The sequence below is a fragment of the Lactuca serriola genome, chromosome 4 (assembly GCF_051521515.1).
Source record: "Lactuca serriola cultivar US96UC23 chromosome 4, Lser_US96UC23_V15, whole genome shotgun sequence".
Classification (NCBI taxonomy): Eukaryota; Viridiplantae; Streptophyta; class Magnoliopsida; order Asterales; family Asteraceae; genus Lactuca; species Lactuca serriola.
The window spans coordinates 228,871,711-228,872,752 of record NC_136411.1 but is presented as its reverse complement, the minus strand read 5'-3'; the positions used below and the strand labels follow the sequence as shown (position 1 = coordinate 228,872,752).

Below are 1,042 nucleotides of genomic sequence, written 5' to 3'. Positions count from 1 at the left end.
GAATATGATGAGTTGTTAGATAAGATAGTGTATATACCTACCGAAGTTGGCTTCACCTTGCCATATTTGATATCTTGCAAGTACTTTGGGTAGCTTCGTTTCCAATTCCCTTTTTCATTTCAGTAAAAGCAAGTGGCCTCTTTGGGGTCAAACACAAGAGGAGTATCAGAATTGGATTTTCCTTTGGGTCCATTACTAGACGAACCAGCTTAGGACTTTCCCTTCCAATTTTTCTTTGGAGGACCTTTCCTCTTTTTGCCCTTCCCTTGCTCAATGGCCAGAACTAGAGTAGTAGCAGAAGTGGAGGCAATACTCTTTCCCTTCGTTCCCACTTCAGCTATTCGTAGGAGGATCTAAAGTTGAGCCAAATTATTCTCCTTGTTGTTCAAATGATAGATCAAAATGAACTGATCATAACAACTAGGCAATGAGTGCAAGACTATATCAATAGCCAATTCCTCATTCAAGTTCACATTGAGTTTCACCAAGCGATCCACATATCGATGCATTCTCTGCACATGGTTGTTAACATACTCTCCATATTTCATCTTGCTAGTGATGATGGACTTTACCACTTTATACTTCTCTTGACGAGCTCGTTGATGGTACTTTTCCATCAAGTCCTTGTTCATCTTGTACGTCCAGTAATCCTCGTAGATCCTTTGTAGCTCAGGAGTTATAGTCGCCACCATGATGCAAGAAACTTTTGTTGCATCATTGCAATGCTTTTGATACTCATCTAGCTCTTCTGGAGTAGCTTGCTCTTCATTAATTTCAATGAGTTCCTTTTCAAGGACATATTCCTTGTGCTCGAAACGAAGAGCCATTTTTATGTTGCGCATCGAATCGTTGTAGTTGGTGCCATGTAATGTCACCCTGGAGCAGATGTTCAACAGGAAAAGTTATGGGAGGAGGAGGATGAGGAACCAGAAGCATCATTTGGAGTAGACATCTGTCAAAGAAAGTCATTTTTTTAGTTCGATAAGAAATAATCCTCAATATATCACCCAAAATGAAATATTAAGGCTAGGATCCAACTAGA

At 39.9% G+C, this 1,042-nt stretch overlaps 1 protein-coding gene across 1 annotated transcript; it reads right to left on the bottom strand.

Annotated features, from left to right (window-relative positions):
- Nucleotides 1-353: 353 nt before the first annotated feature.
- Nucleotides 354-827, bottom strand: LOC145099216 (uncharacterized). Its single transcript, XM_079036809.1, has one exon. It carries the CDS (start codon nt 825-827, stop codon nt 354-356), a length of 474 nt encoding a protein of 157 aa, XP_078892935.1.
- Nucleotides 828-1,042: the final 215 nt, after the last annotated feature.